The 23,537-nt window shown below is 39.5% G+C and overlaps 1 protein-coding gene and 1 pseudogene across 17 annotated transcripts in view; one reads left to right on the top strand and one right to left on the bottom strand.

The window, feature by feature from the left end:
* LMO7 (LIM domain 7) overlaps positions 1-23,537 on the top strand; it is a 210,943-nt gene that overhangs the window by 88,537 nt on the left and 98,869 nt on the right. For 14 of the 16 annotated variants that reach the window (XM_079778621.1, XM_079778622.1, XM_079778625.1 and 11 more), the window contains exon 3: positions 1,712-1,781. In XM_079778621.1, the coding sequence (XP_079634747.1) occupies positions 1,712-1,781 (70 nt within the window). Of the gene's footprint in view, positions 1-1,711; positions 1,782-23,097; positions 23,197-23,537 lie in introns of those variants that run through there. The other 2 variants (XM_079778623.1, XM_079778631.1) reach the window with 1 other exon arrangement.
* LOC307104350 (very long chain fatty acid elongase 6-like) lies at positions 13,090-15,370 on the bottom strand (annotated as a pseudogene). Its single transcript has one exon. The product of its transcript is annotated as a very long chain fatty acid elongase 6-like (transcript).

Below are 23,537 nucleotides of genomic sequence, written 5' to 3'. Positions count from 1 at the left end.
GTGGACTGAAAGGTCCCAGGTTTGATTCCGGTCAAGGGCATGTACCTTGGTTGCGGGCACATCCCCAGTAAGAGGTGTGCAGGAGGCAGCTGATCGATGTTTCTCTCCCATCGATGTTTCTGACTCTATCCCTCTCCCTTCCTCTCTGTAAAAAATCAATAAAATATATTTAAAAAAAAGAAATTAGGAATGAAGGTGTTAACACTTCTAGAAAATGCTTAAAGTCTAGGAGATGGTTTTATTAAATCTTCTAAAGATCTTTGTGTCAAGAAACTATGAAAATAGAAAAACATCTTTTGTTCACCAGACTAAGTCTTCATAATCCACCCTTCTGAATCCAGTTGAACGACATTCTGAAGGTTATTAAATTGAGACTTTTGTCTTTTTTATTTTTAGCATACTCAAGTGTGTATATAAATCTCTGGAATGTTGAACAAGTGACATTCCACAAGTGTCAGATTTTTTTTTCTGTCGCTCATTGTGGAGAGGAGACCAGTGAATTAATAATGTTTGATTCCTTCTCTTTTCTTTGCTTTCCTAGTGGAGTTCAGTTACAGAATAAATAATTTTTATTTATTTTTTGTGGGTAAAAAGTCAGTGTTTCAAGTTACTGCTTTATGGCAGTAATTAATGATTAATTAACCATGCTAGAACTAATAGAAAAGCATTATTTTAGTATTAAATTTCTCTGTGGCCTGGCACTGTACTAGTGAACCACAAAAAAATAGAATTCACAATAATCTAGATTTAGAACCAAAAAGTGTACTCCAAGTATCAAAGCTGTGTTCTATTTTGGTATTCTAGAGCGTGGTGACATATATCTTTGTAAATTGTCATAGCAACTTAAATTTGTTCAATGTTAGATTTTGAGGTAATTTTCAGGCTATTTTGGGGAGTTCTGGTACATTTAATTTAATTTTTCATTCAGTCATTTTGCTATGGTAACAAAGTAATCAATCATGGACTTGAATGAATTATCCATAAGAACTAGTTGGCTATGAGGATGAGTTCCCACTGCACCTTTAAATATGGCAAAATAGTATCTAGCATTGAAACTAACTTTTAAAATAGAGATCTGTTTACATTCAGACATTCAAATGTCTACATAAATATATATATATATATATATATATATATATATATATATATATATATATATATATATAGCTATATATGTATATTGTATATTGAACTCTAAGAGGAACCTATGAACATTATTAATTACTTATAGCTGCATTAATTCATTTTTTATTCTTCATATAAAAGGGTAAATAGGAATAAATAGTACTGTCAATCTTCACATAAAATTAAAAAAAGGGTTGGTTTGAGAAAACAATCAATGAAAATGATTAATAGAAAAAGTATTCTAAGGACCAAGTGAATTAAATTATAATGAAGAGATTCTTAAACTGGCAGTTTGCAACTATCAGATATTACCTTTCTTTAATAAATGGGGAGCTCACTATTTTAAGGACTTGGCTTTGGATAGAGAAGTATGTCTCTGGTCTAAGAGGTCCACTCACCATTGTTTGCAGCACTGTTCTAACTCTTTCTGGAATTGTTTTATCAGTTGTTTGCTTTCTGTTAGCTCCGAATAACATATTGGGGATGGAATAGTGACATATACGATTTTTGAGAATTTTAAAAAAGAACATTAAATTGATATTGGCACTCTTGTAATTGCATATCTTGTTTCTTTATTCACTTTCAGTTTGATTAATAAGCTTAAACCTGGTGTCATAAAGAAGATCAATAGGCTGTCCACACCAATAGCAGGTTTGGTAAGTAATAAATTGTCTTCAAAACTAGATCTCTTTGTTTTTGAAATGTAAAAATATAGACATAGGTTCTCTTATCTGGAATTATTATAGAAATTAGGTTTGGGATTTTTTTGCTCAAAAAAAGCATGTTTTGTGATGTCCTCCTTACACCTTTAGTACCTCTCTCTGTTTCCCTTCAGCTGGAAGATTTTATTTTATTTATTTTTTGTTTGTTTTGATTTTTGTGCCCTCAAACCTCATATATCCCCTTTCTTGGTTTATTTCTTCTACAAATTGCATTTGTTTGTGATCACATTCCTTTGAAGCTCAGCCTGCAGACATTGTTTGCTAGTTGACCACAGTTTAGGGAAACTGTCCAGTGTTTACCCTTTGTTCCGTTTCTGGTACTTCCTGCTTATGCATTACCCTCACCCAGCACACAGGTCTTGGAGTGTATTTGTAAAATGCTCAAGACCTCCTGGCTCATTTACTTTATGTAATAGGTTTCCTACCAACATATCCTGTGTGATATTGGACATGTTTTTTTTTTTTTTTGCCTCAGTAATATTATCCATAAAATGACTATGGATGATTCTCTAGATTTTTAGCTTTAAATTTAGAATTTTGCATACGAAAAATACTCCACACTGTCATTATATAAATATTTTGGTGGGTCAAGACACTGAAGAGACCAATAATAAGGTGGGGCCATGCCTTTGGAAATAAGTAATTTGTAAAAAATGCAAATGATGGGTAATATTGAAAATGTTAGCAATACCTAAAAATCAAGGTTGATGATAGAATTCTGTTAAAAAATTTAATTTCACAAAACACTAAGCTTAAGAGCTAACAATTAGAATGCAAAGGAAAAAATATTCTCTTTGGAATAGTTAAATTGTGCTTATAATATTCTCAGAAACCTTCTGTTTGCCTATGATGTGTATGCCAATGTTAAAGGCATGAAAAATTAAACTTACCAGAACCAAAATGTTTGGGTTTGCAGTTGTCATAAAAATCAAGTCAGGGGGGTGGGGAGGTGGTAAAGGGGAAAAGGGATCAAATATATGGTGATTGAAGAAGCTTTGACTTTGGGTGGTGGGCACACAATGCAATATACAGATCACGTATCATAGACTTATACACTTGAAACCTGTATAATTTTATTAACCAATTTCATCCCAATAATTTTAATTTAAAAAATAGCTAAAAGAAAATCTCATCATAATTTTGACAGAAATGAATTATTTGCAGAGTATTTTTATTAGAAAATATCTGTCTAGCAACATATGAATGTATTGCAATATATGAATATATATTATATGAATTACTTCTAGTAATAGAGTGCATTTCAAGGTATTAAGGAATAAATTAAATAAATTGGTTTTTTGAAGTCTTTCTAAGAAAGCTATTCAGTTTAGCCCTAACTGGTTTGGCTCAGTGGATAGAGGGTCGGCCTGCAGATTGAAGGGTCCCAGGTTTGATTCCGGTCAAGGGCATGTAACTTGGTTTCGGGCACATCCCCAGTAGGGGGTGTGCAGGAGGCAGCTGATCGATGTTTCTCTCTCATCAATGTTTCTAACTCTTTATCCCTTCCCCTTCCTCTCTGTAAAAAATAAACAAAATCTTTATATGTTTTTTTAAAAAGAATATTCAGTTTAATAAACTAAATAGACTTTATATTAAAATAACTTCTGTGAAAATTAAAAGCTCGAATTGTATTGAAAGTATTCTCTGTCTTCTCCAGTGGCTTGAGCTATTCATAGTTTAACACTTAAACTTTAAATCGTCATTTCTTGGATTAATTGCATGCATTTTAAATGAAATTAGCTTTTGATCTCAAACACCCTGCATACTTGGAATGCTTGAATTGTGGTGGTTAGTTGTTGGTCCCCAGAGGTTTTATTCAATCTCCTGATTCTGTGATGAGATGAAATCACAAATGTAATTTTAAATCCAAAGATCTCTCCAAATACTTCTATTTTAAGCATCAGAAATTCTATCTGGTTTGGATTTTATCTCTGGAAGCTAAAATGAAATGCATTTCCAGCATATTAAATTGGATGATTTCCCAAATACAGCACAATGAGCATTTTCAATTGAACGTAGGAGTAGAAGTGTGACCATAGCCTCAGAAGGGGGCTAAGCTCAGTTGATTTGAAGTTATTATCATGCCTCATCTGATTCCTTCCTCTGATGCTTGTGTGGAATAATGGTTGTGGCAAACCCCAAAGCCTTAATTTCAAGTGTGAATTAGAGCTCTAGTATCCATCTAGTAGGGTTGTTATGAGGATGGAAATGGATGATATATAGATGTCTAACACACAGACATTCAATGAATGCTCTTTGGTAGCACGTTCATTCTTTTAATAAATAATGGAGTGCCTATTGGGGCAAGCATTTTTCTAGTTTATAGGGAAGTATTGGAGGAACAAAGACAGGTAAGGACATTGCAGGAATAAAGACAGGAAGTTGACATTGATAAAAAGGCATTAATCAAAATTCACCAGTTTTACAGGCAGTTAATGCTTTTTTAGTGATGCTTTCAAGCTAAGTGAGATGTAAAGTGTTTTATTGTAAGGATTTTGGGAGAATTCTCCTGTTACTCCAGTGCTCAGCGTAAACATGGCAACTGCATTCCACATGATTACTTTTTTCCTGTTGGGAATGGTGTCTCCTAGTTGAGATTCCCAAGAGAGAAATCTGAATAGATCAGGTTACTTTTTCCTTCCAGGCTACCGATATCATGGCCAGCCTGTGCATGACCAGTTCCTTGAGAAGAAAGTCGTCTTAGCCAAATGGGCTGTGATCAGGAGTGTGGGTTCCCTTTGGCCCACTTAGTTCATGTGTGTGGATTGACATGGATTCTGTGAATGAGGCTTGTGTGGGGTAGATACATCAAGTTACATCAAATACAGTAAGAATTATACAATTTCTGTGTAAGTTTGTAAACCTGAGTGATTGTAGTACTCCAATCCCCCTCTTCCATTTCTCCTTTCTTATTTTCTTTCCTGCAGCTATAATGTTTCCATTTTGTGTCAGTTACCATGTATATTTGGCTTGGCAGCCATGGCAATGGATTTACCTGTGCACATGGGCCTGTGTGAAAAACATACGCAATGACAATACAGGAAGAGATGTTTAGGTAATTTAGAAATATATTCACTGCTTTGCTTGAAGCATTCATGATTATTATTTTTTATTTGGGAAGACAGTAACCATGTTACCAAAGAGAAGTGGTTCTTCTTACTTGCCTGAGTTTTATATTATAAATACACTGGGTTCCCTTGGCCTGGCCTGCACCCTCTTGCAATCCGGGACCCCTCGGGGGATGTCAGACTGCCAGTTTCTGCCCGATCCCCCAGTGAATACGTGCACCGGGCCTCTAGTATGCATATAAGATCTTTGGATAATCTCTTCCCACCCTCCCCCCTTCCCCCTTCCCTCTGTGATTCATCAGTCTGTTCTGTGTTTCCATGCCTGTGCATTGAGCGCCTGCCCCCTGGTGGTCAGTGCATGTCATAGTGAACGGTCGAATGGTTGAACGGTCACTTAGGCTTTTATATATATAGATTGATTTTCCCTTATCTTTTCTCTCCTTCCTATTTTTTACAAAGTCATACCAGAAAAAAAAAAAATTCTAACTCAGGAGTTTGAGTCTTCCAAAAAAAGTAGCTGGTGTTAATGGTGGGTATGTTTAAATAATTGAAACTCAAAATGATAATTTTATTTGGGAGTAAAAAGATTCAAGCTCAATACAAAACCATGAGAAGCAGGCAAGATAATTCTTTTATTTTTAAATTTTTTTTCAATTACACTTTACATTAGTATTATTTTGTGCAAGCAAGATATTCTGATGGTGAAAACTGTTGAACCAGAATAATGTTTGCCATCTGATATGTTAGTGTGTATGAAGTACAGTATGTGTAGAGAACATCACATATGTTATTAACCCTAAGACTTATAGTCATCTTGGACCTGCAATGTCTTATTTGTATTTAGCTAAAGCAAGGTTTCTCAGCCGTGGTCCTAATGACTTCTGACGTTTTGGGCCAGATAATTCTTTGTTGTGGATGTCTGCCTTGTGCATTATAGAATGTTTAGCAGCATCCTGGGCCTCTATCACTAGATAACAGTAGTAGCATCATGCTCCCAACCCCCCATTTGTGACAGCTGAAAATATCTCCTGACATTGCCAATGACCCTAGAGGGTAAAATCATCCCTGGTTGAGAACCACTGAGCTAAAGAGTCAAGAAAGTAAACACTGCCCCTTTACATGGGCTAGTTTGCTGAATGACTATAGATTTCATTGATCTACTCATGCTTGTCATTCCCTTTGAAAGCAATGGTATTTCAGAAAACTTGGTTTGAGCCATTCATTTGTGTGAGTGTTTGTGTCTTATCAGTGGGCTCAATAGAAAAATCTTCAGTATACCCACACTTGCATCAAAAATATGGGCTGAAATTTGAACATCTTTGCCCTAAAGGGTTCCCCTTTCAGATTACTGTAGAGAGTGGAATGTGTAAGGTGTGACTGTAGAGGCTGGGCAGGTTGTCTCCTCATTCAGGAATGCAGGAAATGCATTGTCAGTTTACCTCACCTTCCTAGTGACTACTTCAAGAAATAAGGCAAGTTTATGGGTCCATTCTGACTGCCCTTTCTCACAAAGTTATTAGTGGTTAACGTTCTTGTACCTGTGCTGGGTGTCAGCAGAGTAGTGCAAGCTAGTCTGTGTCAAGGTCACTCTTGAAACTTCTAGTGTTTCCCTTGCTGCAGTGATAGAAAATTCACCTGAGGAATCACCTGAGGAATCAGCTAAAGATTCTTATCAAGATTTTATAATGTACTTTTTAAAAAACCATTTTCAGGCAGGGATTCTGTTTGTCCCATTCCTTTCCTCAGGGGTAGAGGAGGCGAGGGGGTGGGAAGAGGAGAGGTTTGTGTGTCACTGAGCTTGTGAGCTCTTTCTATAAATAAAATCAAATAAACACAAATAAGAAAATAAAATGTGAGACCTCAAGACAGAGAGTTTTTAGGGGGGAAGGAAAGCCCACTTATGTTTCCTCTTCTTTCTCTTCCAAGTTGAAATAATATAAGAAGTACAAATATAATTACTATTTTCATTCAAGGACAGCACTTTTCTGGGTAGGAGGCAGAAATAGATTCTGTATGGTTGAAGAGAAAATACTCAAGGAATAAGAATGTAATATAAAATTGGATGAGCAGCCAATATATGCCTTGCTTGCAACTGTGGTGATTGAGAGTTATTCTCTGCTGGGTCAAACCCAGTGTGTGTCTCAGAGGGAATATAGTTGATAATAAGCAAGATACTTTTGTGAATGTATTTGGATGTTGATGTATAGAAAATACTGATAACAAGTGACAGCATGGGAAGATAGTACTGTAGAGCTAGTTTAGAATAACCATGTAATGGGAAGATCAGTAGTTTTTTTTTCTGTTTTTGAATTTTATTGCTGATTTTATACATTTGCTCGAGGAGATCTTTCACATAGAAAATTCGGGAGAGGCTTTCCCCAAGCCAATTCATTTTGATCCATTCATCCTTGCCTGTTCGATTGCTTAGCCCGCAAGAGCAGCGTCCATACAGAGCTGATTCTGGCCGCCGTGATCCCCATCTCCAAACCGAGGGGGAGCAAACCTGGGGGTCCCCTCTCATCACACTACTCTGCCTCAGCTCTGACTTCGTTTTCATGTTCTTGATTTCCTCACAATTGATACATAATGAAAGCTAGTTGTTTCTATAAATTACCATGCTCTTTAACGTTTGTTCATTTCACACATATCACTGTAATGGGACAATTTATATGTGTTGGATCAGATCTTGGTATTTTATTGAATTAAAAGACGGTTTGTTTCCTTTTCTTCTGTTTCCTAATGGAGATAGTAAAGGTTAAACGATAACAATAAACTTGATTACAACTGCTCAATTGTGGTTTCATGATTAAAACTATGCTAAAGAAATGTGTTTATTTCAAAGGAAAGCTAAACCATTGTGACAACTTATATAATTATGCCTCAAACACTAAAATGTAAATGACTCTTATATTACTTGCTTGTCAGTTTCATTATTTTCTTTATAAAGAAAACACCAGTAACAAAAAACAGGGAGTACTTTTTCTTCTTAATTAAGATATAGGAGAGTCCTATAGTATTGCCATTATTAATGTATTGTTTACACTCGGGCAAGAAATTATAATATTTATAAATTAGGCATTTACTAAAAATAAGGCCACTCTACACATTGCAAATGACATTTTCCCATGGTTGTATTTTAATACTTCTTTTTTCTAATGTATATATTACTGGAATTTCTGTGGATTACCATCTGTATTTTGAAATAGTTTGGTGTTATCCAATAATTACTAATAAGTCTGAGAAAATAGACGGAATGGGGAGTGTGCATTGGCTGTCTTCAAAGTAACCAATATTAGATGTTAAATATCCAAATATTAGATGTTAAATATTAAATGCCTATAAGTGGCATATAAATAAGTCAATAATGGTGAAGTTATTTATAAAGCATTTTTAGGAGATTTCTTCCAGAGTCTCCTTGTCTCTCTACTTCTCTCCAACTCCCAATTACAGATAAGTATCACCAAGGGTGTAAACTTAAAAGCTTAATGCCAACTTTGAAGTTGTTTCCAATGCCCACATAATGATGCAGCACAGTAGATCAGGAAACTCCTGTTTTATTTCCAGCCACAACCTCTAAGTCATGGCATGGACACAAGTTTAGAGCTCTTCCCTAGAGTGCCAAAACTTACTTGATTTTAAATCTAAGATGAACATTTATAAGCCAACTTTCAGCCTTGAGGGCAATCTTGTTTTTAAACATTAATGAATTAGAATTCTTAAAGCAGCACTATAATTAACTTGTGGAGTTTTTTAAAAAAAAATGATTCAGAATGGGATTATATCATACATGACAGTTTTATGCAGATACAGAAACATTTGGAACATCTCTCTTTACGCACCTTTTGTTATGTAGAAATTGGAAAGGAAAAAGCAAATGCGGTAATAAGAAACAGAACCCAGTGTAAGACTCGTCTGAGGACCTTGGTTACTTGATGGTTTTTAGGCTCATGACTCTCTCTCCCTTCCTAAAAGTGTATATTGAACATCAACTATGTGCCAGGTACTGTTCTAGGAATTGGGGACACACCCACAAATAAGGCAGAGAAAGTTCCTCTCTAATGGAGCACAGTCAATAAGTCAATAATAACCTGTCAGATGCCAATAACTACAATGAATAATACATAATGCCTGTCAGTTACCAATAATTACACTGAAAAAATAAGTCAATGGGTAGAGATTGATTGAGTGCAAGTATGATAAGTATTTGCTCAGGCACATCTTATTTCTGGAGTTGACATTTATCAGGGGTGTGAATGAAGTGAGGGAGTGGGAAGATATGGGAATGGGTGGGAGTTTTCCAGTCAGAAGGAAGAGAGGGGTATCAAGGTCAGATGAAGTTGGACCAGCTAGAACTGTGGATCTGAAACAGCGTGAGGTAGAGAGGTAGTTCTCAAGGTTTTATAAGGCTTCATGGACTTTGGTGAGTAGATTGCATTTTAAAATGTAAAAAAAGAAAAAAAAAGAATGTAAAAAAAAAAAAATCACTGGTTGGTATGTGAAGAATAGACTAAACCAAATCAAGAAGAGAAACAGGAGAGCCAGGGAAAGAACAGTTTCAGTAGTTGTGATGCTTAGTTTTGTGTGTCAACTGGACTGGGCCACGGGGTGTCCAGATATTTTGTCAAACATCACTCGGAGTGTGTCAGTGAGGGTTACTATTTGAACAGGTGGACTGAGTAAAGCAGATTTCCCTCCCTCATGTGGGTGGGCCGTAACTAATTAGTTGAAGGCCTGGCTAGAACAAAAATGCCGACCCTCCTTGAGTAAGAGGAAACTACCGTGCCTGAGGGGATGAGCTGGGATATTGGTCTTTTCTTGCCTCCAGATTTGAACTGAAGCACCAGCTCTTCTTGAGCCTTGAGCCTGCTGGCTTTTGAACTGAAACTTACACCATGACATCGGCTCTCCTGGTTCTCAGGCTCTGGATGAGGACAGGAACTAGACCATCAGCTCGCCTGGGTGTCTAGCTTGCAGATGGCAGACTGTGGGACTTCTCAGCCTCCCTATCACCTCGACTTGGGGACAATGTCTTATAATTACAGTGAGGGAACTTCGGGACTTTCTTGACATAGAAAGGACTAAAAGTGAGTCAGCCTCATAAAGTAGGGAGTCCCTGAGGCTGAAAAGCTTAATCTGATGATCCAGATACATCACTTGTAAAAGCGATTCTCTGAAGGGGGGTGGGAGCAGCTGCATGAAGGAACGCGAATTCTCAGTGAGCTAGTTTTACTATGTTGTTTTTCTTCATTAGACATGCTTTATTGCTTCATAACCTATGCCTGTTAGTGTCATTATGACATGTTTCTTTAAGCAATTATTTATTTGTTTTACTTTGGAACATAAAACATGGATAATTTGAGGTCAGAACACTTTTCTCTTTTATTCCCATTCCTTTCTCCCCACCCCTACCCCTCCATCTCTGGCAGCCACCATTCTGTTCTCAGTCAGAATTTCTTAAGCATCGATTTCAGCATTTTTTAAAAGAGTGGCTACGTTTTAGAATTCACTTTTGACATAAAGTTTAATTTGAATAATATGCAAGACTGTGCCATATTTCATGCTGCAATTTGACAAAGCCTGTTATTGCTTCTGTGTAGTTAATTGTCACGTGAGTTGATTAAGCATTTCAATAGCTAGCATTTAACCAGAACCCTCAGCCCTCATTCCTTTGCTGCCCTATCTTGCCAATCTCAATTCTGTCTCTCTTGGTCTGGTTTTTGCTCCTGGTCTGCCAAGCAGTGCTGGAGAAAAATCAAATCACCGAGCTTCTGGCATAACTATCATGGGTAATCTCCTGGGTGTCACGTGGCAATTCCTTTTAAGCATTCCTGGCTGGTTCCTATTCCTGTTTTCACAGGTGACAAAAGCTTACTGCTCTCCTCAGGCTCACTGAGTCTTTGTAGAGAAATAGGGACCCACGGAAAACTTTCAAAAGCAAACAAGCCAACCCAAAAAACGTACTAGCTGCTTATTTTCCTCACAAATAACTATTGAAGTTAGATCTCTGAGTGTTGGCCTACATAACATAGTTATAAAATGTAGGTGTTACTTCACAGCTTACATTTATTAGCTAAGCCATAAAATAGAGGATGAATTCTCCAAAAGAGTAAAAAAGCTAGTGTCAGCTGATCAAAATTGTGACTACCATGCTTTCTTAATGGGAAACTGTATAATTAAAATGCAAATTTGGATGTATTGTTGTAGTTAACTCTGCTGCATGGGAGTTGTTAATTTTGAGTGGTCACCTTCAGTGTGTCCTAAGAACCAAATTCAAGTACTTCTGATGGTGGTCTAATGTGAACTCTCTAACACCTAGGTGATTGATTTCACACTAAGGAGAAGCACTGCTTTAAGTTATATTTGGAAATATTTTTCTTATATTGTTCTTTACCAGAAAACTTATGTCTACAAAGACTCAAATCACATGGAGGATCTTCTTAGAATTATGGGTTCTAATTCAGCAGGTCTGGGCTGGAGCTGGATAGTCTGCGTTGTTTTTTATGCGACCCTTTCCCCATTTTAATTATTCTGCTTATTTTCTGTTATAAGGAAAAGAAAGCTTATTGCACGGTGTCATGTATTTTCAAAGCTCAAAATAACTTTAGTTGCATCCTAATGACCTATTAGTTGCAATAGCAGGACCTATCTTTTCAGCTCATGCCAGCTTTTGCAATAATAATAATAATAATAATAATAACAACAACAACACTCCCTCCATCAATTGTTTCTCATCTATGAACCAATGTCAAGCCATCATAGATGTTCTCAATAATTTAACACAGATATAACAGCTTCTGTGTGGATTCTTTGTTCATTGTTCAAACCATTCACACAGAATGGAATAAAATTTTATTCTTTTAAGTTCCACACGTAAACAAGATGCTGAGAAAGCCTTTGTCCTCTCTGACAGAGAAGCATGAATGACAGCATAATGAAAGCTAAAATAAAAATTTGGGGGAAGTCCCTTTTTTGGTCCACTCTCAAATAAACAAGAAAGATAAACAGCCCTAGCCAATTTGGCTCAGTGGATAGAGCTTCGGCCTGTGGACTGATGGGTCCTGGGTTCGCTCCTGGTCAAAGGCACATGCCCGGGTTGCGGGCTTGATCCCCAGTGGGGGGCGTGCAGGAGGCAGCCGATAGTGATTCTCTCTCATCATTGATGTTTCTATCTCTCTCTCCCGCTCTGAAATCAATAAAGATATATTTAAAAAAAGAAAGATAAACCATAGTTTCTTTTCCTGCTAGCCAGAAAAAATGTTTCTATTTATTTGGGCTTTGAAGTTTAGTGTACCTCCACATCTGTGTGCATACATGTGTGGTTACATGTATATAATCTATGCAGTATAGTAGCCCCCAATCTTTTCAACTAGTTTGTCTAATCATTAAGCCACTTAACCAATTAGGGTACTAATATATCACATTGAACAAGTTACATAATTGCCTCTTTGAAATAGTAGGAATGTTTACACATTTATTTGGCTTGTAAAGGAGTGAAATATTTCAATAATATATTAACAAGGTTTTAATTTTAAAGAATGTGGCTCTTAATAAATTGATTTTTCTGAGTCCAAGAGAAGAAGTCCCTTTAAAAACATTTCTGAAGCAGCTTGAAACAGGAAGAATGTCTTCTGATTTGGCCAAAAGTATGGTGTGTATTTTATATCATTTAAAATTTGAAGGCTAAGTCTATAGGGAACACTTTGTTAATTGTTCCCAACAAACTCCCATGAAGTGTTTGTTGAAGTATCTCCACTTAACCAGCAGAGGGCACTTTACACACCTTACATTGCTTAGGGAGCAAACACAGATGATGCTGAAACAGTTTTCACCCAATTATCAGGAAAGAGCCCTGAAGATTTCTTTTTGAAATTCACAAAAATATAGAAAATATGGGCTCTGGCCAGGTAGCTCAGGTGGTTAGAGTGTCTTCCTGATGTGCCAAGGTTGTGGTTTCGATCTCTGGTCAGGGCACATACAAGAAGCAACCAATGAATGCATAAATAAGTGCAACAATAAATTGGTCTCTCTCTCTCTCTCTCTCTCTCTCTCTCTCTCTCTCTCTCTCTCTCTTCCCCCCTCTCCCCACACTCTCCCTCTATCCCTCTCTTCCTCTCTGTCTCCCTTCCTTTCTCTCTCTCTCTCTCTCTCTCTCTCAGATCAATTATATAATTGGACTGTATCTCAGGGGTTCTTGTAGAATTTATTAGTATGTGTGAAGTTAAATAGGGAGGGGTATACATTGTATTGATCTTTGACTCACTTCTTTTCCCCTTTCCTAGCTCAAGAATGGGATTAGGCTGACCTTTTCTACAGGTAGTACAGAATCCATTTTCAAATCATTTGGTTGAGTTTTATCTTTTCTGTTCTGTATTTACTCTTCTGTTCAAAAGCCTGGGGCACCTGATCCAAGGATATCTCATCTCAGTGAAGAGTAGAAATTACAGTTAAACTATCAGAGATGCTCTGCGATGGAGCTGCCCCTGTCGGCACTGAGCTGCATTGTTTCCACCCTCCCAGCAAGATCCTTGGGAAAATATCGTGCCCCGTTTGGTTTGGCACAGTCACTAGCCTGAGGCGTGCTGCGAAGGGAAAAACACCAGCCTTTCTTAGTTGAAATATAGTTGTTTACATCTGTTTTCATAAGAGGTGATTAAGACACCTTTTTTTGACGGGGGCTACAAGTACTAACCTTTCTTTCAAAGGCTTTAATTTTTGCAAAAGCGTTAATGCCCTAGACATACACCTTGTGTCTCTTCCATTTTTTTTCTATTCTGTTGGCTCTAGTTTAGTGTCAGAAAGACGAGAAAGGATTGTGTATGCTTGTGCTCACAGTTTTTAAAGTAAACTTCTTTCATTCTTAGAGAAATATAACACGTAGTACATACTTTTCCTACAGTGTAAATAGCCTTTGTTTTCTGTCTCCCTCCCTCTCTCTGCCTCTGGCTCACTTTTGCTCTCATTTGCCCTACAGTTGACAGGTAAAGAGGGAACGGGGTCTTCTAGCAGCAGTCCTTTGAGATAGAGGTGCACTCACCCCAAAAAAGGTCATAGGCTTACTGGGTTACATCAGCCCAATTATCCCTAAGCTGCCTTGGGTTTTGTGTTTGCTCATACGTTTTGTTTTGTTGCAGCTGCACCCTATGTGTGATTCCTTGGGCCATTTTCTTCTGTCTATTATTTTTCTTGCTGACCCTGAGCTATGGCTTCCTCCTCAGTTCCCACACGATTCATTCTCCATGGTTTTCCCCAGCTTGCCCACATGGGCCTCCAAGAACTGGCCAAAGAGCACAAGGTAGCTGAGGCACATGAGTGAGGACCAGAAGACGTTCTGAAAGTGAGAGAGACTCTAGTCGTGCTGCACCCAGTAGAAGACCAGACAGCTAGTGACTCGGCCTGTTAGCATCTGGGTGATCTGGAACAAGGTGATGAACCTGGCAAACTTCCGGGGGACTTGGAAACCCATCGCTCGCAAGGCCTAGTGAGAGACTATCACAGCGTCATGAAACAGCCACCCCGGCAACAGTGTCCTTGCAGGAGTCCAGGCAAACAGGGCACAGTGATGTGGTGGCACCAGGGCAGGAAGATCAGCTCCTACTTCCTCAGAATGATGACTGTTGTGTCTCCTAATTCAGGAGCTTTGCTTAGCACAAATGCACAAGCCCAGAATTAGCCGTCGGGTCCATTGTAAAAAGTCTGGTCACAAACTGATTGCTTCAGGCCTTTGGTCATCAAAATGTACACCGTGTAAACAGCAGTCAAGAGCACTAAGCGTGCCCAAGACTGCGAGGGTCAGAGACCAGAGCACTAATGGCTTCCTCAGTTCAAACAAGGCTCCTTTATTCATTAGTTGCCAACTACCCATGATAAAGGCAGCATCCAGAGCAGAACACAGGAAAGATTTCTTCCAGTTTTCCTGCATCCATTGGATGGCTTCGTTCTCATTGAACTGCTTTTCAGATTCAGATTCTTGTACAGTCAGCACTGATTCGTCGGGGCTGATCGGGGCTGATCTTCAGAGTCATTTTGTGTTTTCTGTGCTCCACTCCCAGGGCTCTCCTCCTCCCGGCTTCCGCCTCCACCCAGGGAGGAAATGAATCTGGAGAGTCTGCATGTCTAACAGCTCTCTCCTGATGCCAGTGCTCGTGGTGCGTGGACCACACGCTGTGTAGCAAGAGGCTAGGGCAGCTGTTCCCCACTTTTTGCATCAGCATCACCTGAGTGCTGACTCTGTACGCTCCCTCTGGTGATTCTGGTATGGCTGACCAGACTGTTATTCTAAAGCATGAACTTGGTTCAGTTTCTCTGCCTAGAACAGTGGTGACAACCGCTTGATTGCTGGCACATACTTGCTAACTTTTTGTCACTTTCCATTCCAGGGGGAGATGAGGTAGGGGCTTTGGTGTCCTATCTACACTAATAAAAGAGAAAGATGCAAATTGACCGTACCTTTGTGACACCCACCAGCCAATCAGGAGTGAGTATGCAGATTAACCCAAAAAAGATGGTGGGTTAATTGCATACACAGGCGCCGAGAGGCCGAGGTCGGGATGCAGGCATTCCACACTGCCCCAGCTGCTCCCAGCCTCTGGGCAGCGTGGGAAGGTGGAAAGGCGGCTCCGGGCAGAGCAAAAGCAGAAAGGCGACTCTGGGCCGGAGCAAAGGCGGTGCTGGCAGCCAGGGGAAGGAAGGCCCATTCTTGCACAAATCTTCGTGCATCAGGCCTCTAGTCATAAATAGAAAAGGAATTGAGGCCTGCAAGTCTCTTGGCCTCAGGATAAATTCATCTGTGCTCAGATTCAGAGGAACTGGGCATAATGCACTCTCTTTTTTAATTGAAAAGATCTGACTTTAAGTAGGCATAGAACATAGAACCTCACTGGGACTAACAGGCCAAAGTGCGTGCAGGAAGAACGTGGGATTCGTTGACAGGGAGCACTTCCTGGCGACGCTCTGGCAGCTTTGGTTTAAGGTATTGCCTGCATGGACATTAGGTCACAGCCCTGAGCACAGCTTTGCTGTTTTTCAGAATTGGTTAGGATTTGATCATAATGAAGCTATTTTGTTTATGATAGCTCTTGACCTGTACATGCAGGAAACTTTTGCATAAGTGGGTCTAATTGGTTTGATCTCACAAGTAGAGAGTTCCTTGTTTGTTGGAAGTCATCACACTGGAAATTTTATCAGTAAATACACTTTTTTTTAAGGTCCTTCTAGTAAAAATGAAAGTGACCTTGGGTTGGGTAAGAGCCTCAGGTGGTGTAGTATACACTTTAATGAGGATTTAGTCTTTTGTGTAACAAAATGATTTAATGTGGAAGAGAAAAATGTAGACTGTAATGCTACTTATGTAAATTAGATTACATACATAAATTGACACTTACATTTACATTTTAAGCACAGTAGAGAAGGCACCTTTTAAAAAAATAATGTATGGAGGTGAAACTTATATAACATAAATTTAGCCATTTTAAGATGAATAATTCAGTGGCATTTAGAATATTCATCGTCCTCAACCACTAAACATTTCCAGCACTCCCAAGTAAAACTTCTTACCTATTAAGTGGTTTCTCCCCATTTTATCCTCCCCCGCCCCTACCAACCCTGGCAACCACCAACCTGAATCCCGTCTCTATGAATTTACCTATTATGGATATCCCTCTGAGATTCGACATCAGCTTCATCTTTACATCCCATGTGACCTTTGTGTGTTTTGTTTATTTTGCTTATTGTAATGTTTTAAAGGGTCATCCATGATGTAGCATGTATCATTACTTCATTCTTTTCTATGGCCGAATAATATCCCATTATATAGATATATCACCTTTTACCCATTTATCTGTTAATGGACATCTTAGCTGTTACCACTACCTTTTGACTATTGTGGATAGTCAATATGCAAGTACAGGCATACCTCAGAGATATGGGTTCAGTTAGAGACCTCTGTAATAAGGAGAGAATCACAATAAAGTTGTGATCTTTTTGTTAGTGGAGGGTCTTGCCTTCAAATTGTAAAAAATGCAACCTCTGTGAAGTACAATAGAGCAAAGTGCAATGAAATAAGGTATGCCTGTGCATGTACTTGTTCGAACATCTTATTTTGATTCTTTAGGGCAGGCGCCCTCAAACTACAGCCCGCGGGCCACATGCGGGTGTTTTTGCCGTTTTGTTTTTTTACTTCAAAATAAGATATGTGCAGTGTGCATGGGAATTTGTTCATAGTTTTTTTTTTTTAAACTATAGTCCGGCCCTCCAACGGTCTGAGGGACAGTGAACTGGCCCCCTGTTTAAAAAGTTTGAGGACCCCTGCTTTAGGGGATATACTTAGGGAGAAGGCATCTTTTCATGGAGAGGAGTGGGAGTGAATGAGGGTATGGGATGAGGAAGAAAATATTTAAAAAAGAGAGAGAACCTTTATATTGATCGATAAGAGCTTGTTAAAATATGATTAATTCAACTCTGGGCGCCTGACACTCTCAGCTACTTCCACTCCTGATAAAAGAGCAAGGAAACCTCCCTAGATGATGTGAGAATCCATTACTGCATAAGTGCTTTGGGAAGGAAAATGGGATGAAAGGCTCTGATAGGGGAAGTGTTACTGGACACCTATGTTACCTATGAATCTAGTGTTGGAATATTTGTGTTGGCCTCATGTTCTCCTTCTCACAACTCTCTTTTCAAGATTTATAATGGAGATAGGAGTTAAGACTCCATAGAAATGTATAATTTTGTTCATGTTTAAAACCAGAAAATGTTTTTTCTCCCCCGACCCCCCCACCCCCTCCCAGAAACGGAGCATTCTAGCACTGGAGGGCTTGGAGATGGTAGCTTTGGGAGAAGTGATGGGAAACTTGAGTGGGAGGCCAGACTATTAGGATGGCATTAAGAAGGAGATCTGCATTTTGGGTGATTCTTGCTCTAATCTTCAATGTCACTTATTTGCTCCTTAACCTCTTGAAGTTCATGCTTCCTAAGGATTTGCCATTAGATTATCAAATTCTTTGGACAGTTTTTATTCTTTTAAAAAAATATATTTTATTGATTTTAGAGAGGAAGGGAGAGGGAGAGAGAGGTAGAAACAGCAATGATGAGAGAGAATATTGATCAGCTGCCTCCTGCACGCCCTCTACTGGGGATCGAGCCCACAACCCAGGCATATGCCCTTGGCTGGAATGGAACCTGGGACCTTTCAGTCTGCAGGCCAATGCTCTTATCCATTGAGCCAAACCAGCTAGGGCATGGACTGTTTTTATTCTTGCCTTGTTGGAACTCTTTGTAGCATCTGACTCTCTCATCTTGAAACTCTCTTTTCCTGTGTTTTCCATGACCCTATTCACTTCTGCTTTTCCTCTGATTCCTCTGGTTGCTGGGTGTGTTTTCTTTCTTTCTTGATTCTTTTTTTAACTGCCTCTTAAATATTGGTGTCTGTGCATCCTTCTCTAGCTTTGCTTTTCCTTCGAGGGCTCATTCACATCCTTAATTTCAACTGCTATCAATGAGTTTTTGATTCCCCAAACCATATTTTAAGATCAGATACTTTTCATGGGCTCTAAACCCAATGTACTGTTAGCTGGACATCTCAGTATGGATATGTGAAACGCAACATCTCTAAAACAGTTTATTTTCTACAAATTAGGATTGTTGTGTATTCTTTATTATATAAGTATTGTAGCCAGCTTCTAAAGTGGTCCCAATGATTCTCACCTGATATTTATTCCCTTTTACCTATAAATTGTGCCTAATAAACTAGATGATCTGAAAAGATTTCCAGGTGGAATGTCAAAGTGCTGTCTGGCCTCCTCTTGCTGATTATAGTAAAGTGTGGGAGAGTGAAGGTTAGGATTATAAACATGAGAGGCATAGGAATTGCTGGTTTTGAGAATTATCAGTCTCCTTGGTCAGGTGATGCTAGAATTGACACATGGCTTTCTGGCAAAGTTCAAATTCAGAGCTCTGTCAGGAAAACAAGGTCTAAAGCTGAAGCTGGTGTTGAATCTCAGAGGGAAGGCAGGGATGGGTGGGTGGGAGGAGATCAACCAAAGAACTAGTATGCATATATGCATAACCCATGGACACAGACAGTAGGGTGGTGGAGGCCTGGAGGAGGGTGTGGGGGAGGGCAATAAGGGGTCAATGGGAGAAAAAAGGGGACATAATGTAACACTTTCAACAATAAAGATTTAAATTAAAAAAAAAAAGTTGAAGCTGAGGGTGTGGCTGTAAAATTCTTTTAAGATCTTAGAAAGATTCAAAGTTGTGCCTTAGAAATTTATCTAGACCAGCAATGGGACTTCGAAGAAGCTTAAGGGTGGTGTCCCTCAGTCATCTCTGCAGACCAAGATAGGGAAGGTGTTCTTGTGAAGGGATTTGTGGGTGTGGCTTTTTTGGTGTAATCCAATGAAGTCCAATACCACTCACAGAAGACCGGCTATTTTCGAGAGAATTGTATTTTCAGAAACACCCAAACTTCAACTGAAAGGGAGAGAGGACTGCAAAACTAGGAGACTTGTAGTTCCCCAAATTTTAATGGGGAGGAAGCCGACTGAGAAAGCTAACACTGCTGCAGACAGAAGCTGCTTTTCAAAGAAATGGAAAAATGATATTCAAGGTGAACCAAGCATTCAGAGGGTAAAGCAAAAAAGCAGGAAGAAGTATTTCCTGGCCTGGAATCCTAATGAATGGCTCACCCCACTAATCTATGCTTTGCAGGATTTCAGAACTTCAGGCATTCATTTCTCCACACTTGGAACTGGAGTGTCTCCAGTAGTTACCCTATACCTGTGGGGGGCGGGGCGTGGATAACTTGTTTTATTAGTTCACTGGCATTTAAGTTGCGAGGACCTGTGCTCAAGGGCTATATATACTTAGGGAACTGTACCTGAGGCACCTCATGCGTACCTGGATCTGATTTAGGTGATGCAATTCCAGGTTGTGAGCTCACCTTATAAAGGGATGAGAGTTTTCCGCACCTTGGGAAGGGGTTAGTGAGGACATGAATCATTGGAGCCAGAAAGTGAACTGTGGTCTCCAGTCCCCAAGATGGTCCCCAATAATTCTCACCCCCTGCTATTTATATTCTTGGTCCTCCCTACATTGAATAAGGCTGACCCGTGTAACCATCAGGACATGAGGCAGTACTGGAGTGTGACTTGGAAAGCGAGGTTATGAGACATTGCAACTTCCATCTTGTTTTCTCTGGGATGGTTCACTCTATCAAGCAGCCCTGTGGAGATGCCCGTTTCACAAAGCCCTGAGGCTTGCTGCCAACAGCCAGCCCTGATTTGCCAGCTGTCTGAGGAGGCCACCTTGGGAACAGCTTCTTCAAGCCTCCAGTAAGCGTTCAGATGACTGCAGCCTCACCTGACATCTGTCTACAACCCAAGAGACCCTCAAGCCACAACCATCAAGTTTAGGCCACTCCCAGATTCCTGACCTTCAGAAACTGTGTGTAATCATAATGTTTATTGTTTTAAGCTGCTGAGTTTTCAATTTGCTATGCAGCAGTAAGATAATCTGTAAGATACTATAGCAGACTAATATAACTCTGGGAATCTTTGTAAATTTCCTCCTCTTGACTCAGTTGTTACAGCAAGTACTGTTCCTGACTCATTCATCTCTCTCTAATTTACCCTTCTCCCCTTTACCCCATACCTGTTCATGACTGCCCTCATAATTGATTCAAGGCCAAAGGGTGGAGAGGGGATTTGAGAGAATATGAAAATCTTCAGCCATCCTGCTATTTCTGTTTACATAGTATTTGTTTTTATTCATAGTCATAGAATAACTTAAACCTAAAAGGAGCTATATCAGATCTTCAGGGGTCAGCTTTTTGGGGGGGCTTATTTTTAAGAATAAGCCCCCCCAAAAAGGGGGCTTTGGTCCTCAAGGTGTAAGAATTACTGATGTTTAGACAGGCTTTTGACATGAAGTATGTTATGTAAGCTGGGCTCTGAAATATTTGTGTGGAGGGCTGGGCTAGGAGGGGCTGGGCTTCCCTGCCCTTGCAGACACAAGCGTGTGCCCTTGGTAACGGTTTACAGATCCACAAACTAATCACAGACGCGGAAAACGGGGCCAGAAAGGTTAATATTTCCAAAGCCACATAGTTGGTTGCTGACAGAGCTAACTTGGAGTCCTGGCTACCTGTCCAGTGAGATAAGATTTGTTTCAGGTTTGTCCTTTGTTTTTACTTTTGTCTTTGGGAGTTCCAAGTGAAAATGATTCCATTAAATGAGGACTACATGCTTCCCTTTTAATATGTTGAGCTGGGTGTGGTTTCTTGATGTTTCATCAGACATGAAAATGTTATAATTTTGTATCTCCCCTTAGGCAACTCTCTGAAATCACATAAAATAAATTACCAGTGGGCTCAAGTCCAGTAAGCATGATTTAAGTTACAATTCTGATTCTGGTCCAACCTGTTCCTGCTGCCTAGGACATGGGTGACTTTGTTTATGAAGTTTGTCTGTTTTAAACTTGAGCATCATCAAATTGTTTAAAAGATTCTGCTTTTTTACTGTAAAGGTTTTATTTAAAATCAGAATTTATTCCTGTTAATTGTATTTTTTCTTTGTCTCCAATGAAGTGTAGTCATGTTATATTTTAAGTGGTTCCTTTCTAAATACTTTGGATGGGTTTTGAGGCATGTGTAGCTTTATCCTTATCAGCCTGTACATATTTGTCAACTGAATGAATGTGATTATGTTTCTATAAAATATGTGAAGAATAATTTTGGCTGTCAGTTAAATAGGTTTACTTTTTTAAAAAAATATTTTTTATTCATTTTTTACAGAGAGGAAGGGAGAGGGTTAGAGAGTTAGAAACATCTATGAGAGAGAAACATCGATCAGCTGCCTTCTGCACACTCCCTACTGGGTATGTGCCCGAAACCAAGGTACATGCCCTTGACCGGAATCGAACCTGGGACCCTTGACTCCGCAGGCCGACGCTCTATCCACTGAGCAACCGGTTAGGGCGGTTTACTTTTAATTTAACTTTGTTTTAATGTTTTATAACATTTAAAATTTTCAGAACCAAATTGAATTTGTGGGAAGACTTTTTATGGATTAATTTTCCTTGTTGGGTATGAGATTTGCATCCTATAGGATTTGGAGTACTGGTATACCAAACCACTTACTCTTGTCTGCTTGTCTGAGGGTCAATCATAGAACCATGAATTTGAATTATTTGGTAATTACAAATAGTATAGTTTCTAGAAATTATGTGAGCTTACCAACAAAATGGCCACTTTTGCCTCCCCTGTAATTTTGCTAAAACGCTATTTCCCTTTTTTCCACATAGGGTCATATAAAACACCTTTCACTGAGCTGTTTAACTTTTGACATATACATTCCTTTAATCTTTGACCTCTTATTTAAAATGAATCATGGATTTGAGCTTTCACCTAGGTAGCTCACACTGCCTTTTACTGATAGTACACTAGAATAAAGACTTTACAAAGCCCTTTTAAAAAAAAATGTGCCTGAGTTTCCTAGCAACCAGTATTGCTCTTCTCTTGCTATATATTTTCTTGCCCTTTCCCTAAATCCCCTCACTCTTGACGAATCCAAACTATTCAATTTAGTCCCTTCATCTTTCTCTCTTTATCTTTCCCTCCCACTTTGCCATAACATCCTGCCTCTTTTCCCTCCGAGAATGAGCTTCTCAACACGGGAAAGGAGCAGTGGCCCTTGTTCAAGTGTAGCCTGTCTTCTGTCCCTACTTGTCTCGGCCGGCTGTTAGGGAAGGAGGTGAGGTTTCAGGGAGGCTCTGAGGCTCACACCATAGACATGGCGTTGCCAGCACGTGTAAGTGGACAGACGTGTGTCGGCAAGCGAGGAGGCTGTTCTCTTGCCTGAGAACCCTAACAAAGTGAAGGTCAAGAGTTCACGTGGGATCACCACAAGTTCAACCCTGTAAAGGGTTTCCTCAGGAAGAGTAAAGGTGGAAGAAAGTTCATGCTAATTCTGCTCACCAAATACGTGTCTCTGAAATGCAGCCGGCTGGAGCATAGAATATACTGTAGCCAGTGACTGTGTAGCAATTCATGTAAATGGAAAGCCTTCGCTTGTAAATGGATGGTTTTGGCTTTGAAATTAGATATGAGGACAGCCTAGATTTTTATTTTTTTGGAGGCAGTTCCTGAGGCAGGTTACAGGGCGCTGAGTAATGTGCCACACCTAAGCTACGTGATTTAGCCAATGAAAGCGAGGCTTCTCCTGGGTCCTATAGTATGGTTTCCCTGTCTGTCAAGAGCCGGCTCAGCAACCAAGCCCAGATTCCAGGTGTGGTATTCCACAGTCTTTCTGTAATTTGTAATCATAGAAACAGAACGTTCCTCCTCTTATTTCCTCCCTGCCAACAGTTTCTGGGTGGGTGAATGTCAGTAGCTGGAGTTATTTTTAAAGAGGAGAGGTGAGGCTTGTCGTGCAAAGCTGGGAAGAGGGCGTTTGTTTGCAGAGCAGAGCTGACATCAAAGTGTAGATTACTGCTCAGTGGCTAGGCACTTGTCCTGTAACAGGTAATGTTTAACGTGCCAGTCACAAAGATCACAGAAACGGCGTATGCCGGGGCATGAGATAGCACCACCGTTTATGCTCTGGAGGACTGAAAGGCTATACATGCC

This window comes from Cnephaeus nilssonii (genome assembly GCF_951640355.1).
Source record: "Cnephaeus nilssonii genome assembly, chromosome: 8".
Lineage (NCBI taxonomy): Eukaryota > Metazoa > Chordata > Mammalia > Chiroptera > Vespertilionidae > Cnephaeus > Cnephaeus nilssonii.
Note: the sequence above shows the minus strand (reverse complement) of the source record. Positions and strands in the feature narration are given on the sequence as shown.